Raw genomic sequence first — 2,906 nt, forward strand, 5'->3', positions numbered from 1 at the left:
AGCCTGTCATCCCAGCACTTTGGGAGGCCGAGGCGAGTGGACTGCCTGAGCCCATGGGTTTGAGACCCGCCCAGGCAAATTGGCAAAACCTCGTCTCTACAATAAAAATTTAAAAATTAGCCAGGCGTGGTAGTGCGTGCCTGTGGTTCTGGCTACTTGGAAGGCTGAGGCGGAAGGATCACCGGAGCCCAGTAGGTAGAGGCTGCGGTGGCCAGGAGCGTGCCACTGCACTCCAGTCTGGGCGACAGAGTGAGACTTCAACTCAAAAAAAAAAAAAAGAAAGAAATCCCAGACTCAGGCAATCCTCCTGCCTCAGCCTCCTGAGTAGCTGAGACTACAGGCACGTGCCACCATGCCCAGCTTACTTTTTTATTTTTTGTAGAGACGAGGTCTCGCTGTGTTGCCCAGACTGGTCTCGAACTCCTGGGCTCAGGCAGTCCTCCCGCCATGGCCTCCCAAAGTGCTGGGATTACGGGCCTGACCCACCATGCCTGGCCTGACAAGGTCTCTGTTGATGGTGCCCACCCTCTCTGCAGGTCGTGCTAATCGGAGACGGCGTCGGTGGCATCCTGGGCTTTGATGCGCTCTGCCACAGTGCCAACGTGGGCACCGGAAGTCGGGGCAGCAGCCGCCGGGGAAGCATGGTCAGTGTGGCTGAACCCAGCCTCCTCAGGAAGGGGGTGTCTCTGCCTCTCAGTCTCTGCCTCCTGGACCATGGCTACCTGCATGTGGGCGGGTCCCCTGCGGCCTCACTAGTTCAAGCCTGGGACCCTGCCCCATCCAGCCTCCAAGCCTCTCTCCTCCCTTCTAAATAAGTAGAAATCGAACAGTCTCCGGGCCTAAGGCTGTCTCTGTCCGCTCTTTCATCTAGAACAATGAGCTGCTCTCCCCAGAGGCCGGCCCAGTGCGGGACCCCCTGGCAGACGGCATGGAAGGACTGGGTCGGGCCAGCCCAGAACCCTCAGCCCTGCCTGCCCAGCGCACCCCCAGCGACATGGCCAGTCTGGAGCCCGAGGGCTCTCAGAACAGGTGACATCCTGCCCCGTCACCCCTGCCTTGGGCACATGCTGGACTGTGGTTACTGCAGTACTGAGCTCCCCTCCTCGCCCGCAGCCTTCAGGCAGGCCCTGCAACCGCCTCCTCCGGGGATCCCCGGCGGGCAAGCACAGCCTCCTGCCCACCCACCGCCAGTTCTGAGGCTCCCCCCGATGGCCCCACCAACGCTGCCCGCCTCGACTTCAAGGTCTCAGGCTTCTTCCTGTTCGGCTCCCCACTAGGCCTGGTGCTGGCTCTGCGCAAAACTGTGATGCCTGCCTTGGAGGGTGAGCACCTTTGATGGTGGGGGGGTGAGGCCGCCTCTCATCTTGGCCCAACCCTTCCTGCTCCATCTTGCTGGCCTTCCGCCTCGCCGTGGGCAGTATCCCAGTCATCCCCTGCCATACTAATGAAAAGGCCTGGCTAGAGGGGAGGAAACCTGAGGCCTGGGAAAAAGGAACTTGCCGAGAATGAGTCTCCCAGAGTGTTCTAGAAGAGCTTTGCACCCATGGGATATTTTGCATGAGAAGGGGGCCAGCAGGCCCCAGAAACGCTTCGCCTCCACCCACAGCAGAGAGCTGAAGCCCAGAGACCCACCTCACTCTCACCAGGACCCTAGTGACTTCCCAGGAGGTGCAGCCTAGGCAGTGCTGACTCAGGGCCACGCCAGGGAGCTGCTTCCACAGCCCTGCCTCCCAGAGGGCCCAGCTGAAGCCCCTCCCCACCTTTCTCTATCTTCTGGGTTCACAGTGGCCCAGATGCGCCCAGCCTGTGAGCAGATCTACAACCTATTCCACGCGGCCGACCCCTGCGCCTCCCGCCTCGAGCCCCTGCTAGCCCCCAAGTTCCAGGCCATCGCCCCACTGGCCGTGCCCCGCTACCAGAAGTTCCCCCTGGGAGACGGCTCATCCCTGCTGCTGGGTATGCCCCCACCCAAGATAAAGGAGAGGAGGGGGAGGGGAACCCTACCCTAGCCCCTTGGGTGGGGGTGGTTTGGATTCCCAGGACCCTGTGACTGTCCGCACACTTTGCTTCCACCCAGATAGGGGCCAGCGCTGCGTCAGCCAGGGCCCAACCGGGGAGGTGGGCAGGGAAGACGGTTGGAGGTGCAGGGACCCCTGGGCAGAAGACAGGAGGGCAGCCCAGCCCAGCCCAGCCCGCCGCTGAGCATGTCCCTCCTCCCCTAGCTGACACACTGCAGGCCCACTCAGGCCTCTTCCTGGAGGAGCTGGAGATGGTGCCCTCAACGCCCACCTCGGCCAGCGGCGCCTTCTGGAAGGGCAGTGAGCTAGGCACTGAGCCCTCAGCCCAGACAGCCGCCCCCAGCACCACCAGTGAGGTGGTTAAGAGTAAGTCAGGCACCAACGGCCCGGGCACTCCAGCTGGGAGGGGGCGGCGAGGGAGCGGGAAGAGGCCCCCAGCCCACCTCTAAAGCCCAGCTGAACCACCCTCTGCCCAGCACCCAGCCTGGACTTGGCAAAGGGCAGGCTCGGTGGAAAGGAGGGGGCCAGAGCAGCCCGGGGCCAGGCGATGGGCACGGGGCAGGCGGCCGTCCTGACTCGCTGCCACGTGGCCGTGCAGTCCTGGAGCGCTGGTGGGGGACCAAGCGGATCGACTACTCGCTGTACTGCCCCGAGGCGCTGACCGCCTTTCCCACCGTCACGCTGCCGCACCTCTTCCACGCCAGCTACTGGGAGTCCGCCGATGTGGTGGCCTTCATCCTGCGCCAGGTGGGCTTGAGGTCGCGGGGAGGGAGGACCCGGGCGGGGGAGGGCCAGCGCCCCCTCACGCGGCCGCCCGCGTCCCGCGCAGGTGATCGAGAAGGAGCGGCCGCAGCTGGCGGAGTGCGAGGAGCCCTCCATCTACAGCCC

General features: G+C 64.0%; 1 protein-coding gene across 1 annotated transcript in view; it reads left to right on the forward strand.

The window, feature by feature from the left end:
- The window catches only part of LOC103269723 (membrane-associated phosphatidylinositol transfer protein 1), a gene marked incomplete at both ends in the record, with an annotated part of 8,800 nt that extends 5,899 nt beyond the window's left edge, over positions 1-2,901 (forward strand). The window contains 7 exons of the mRNA XM_008067295.1: positions 517-644; positions 872-1,029; positions 1,114-1,322; positions 1,786-1,956; positions 2,223-2,384; positions 2,617-2,765; positions 2,848-2,901. Of these exons, the coding sequence (XP_008065486.1) occupies positions 517-644; positions 872-1,029; positions 1,114-1,322; positions 1,786-1,956; positions 2,223-2,384; positions 2,617-2,765; positions 2,848-2,901 (1,031 nt within the window). The remainder of the gene's footprint in view (positions 1-516; positions 645-871; positions 1,030-1,113; positions 1,323-1,785; positions 1,957-2,222; positions 2,385-2,616; positions 2,766-2,847) is intronic.
- Between the last annotated feature and the right edge of the window lie 5 nt (positions 2,902-2,906).

Source organism: Carlito syrichta, unplaced genomic scaffold (genome assembly GCF_000164805.1).
Source record: "Carlito syrichta isolate Samal-C Ts95f unplaced genomic scaffold, Tarsius_syrichta-2.0.1 Scaffold106335, whole genome shotgun sequence".
Classification (NCBI taxonomy): Eukaryota; Metazoa; Chordata; class Mammalia; order Primates; family Tarsiidae; genus Carlito; species Carlito syrichta.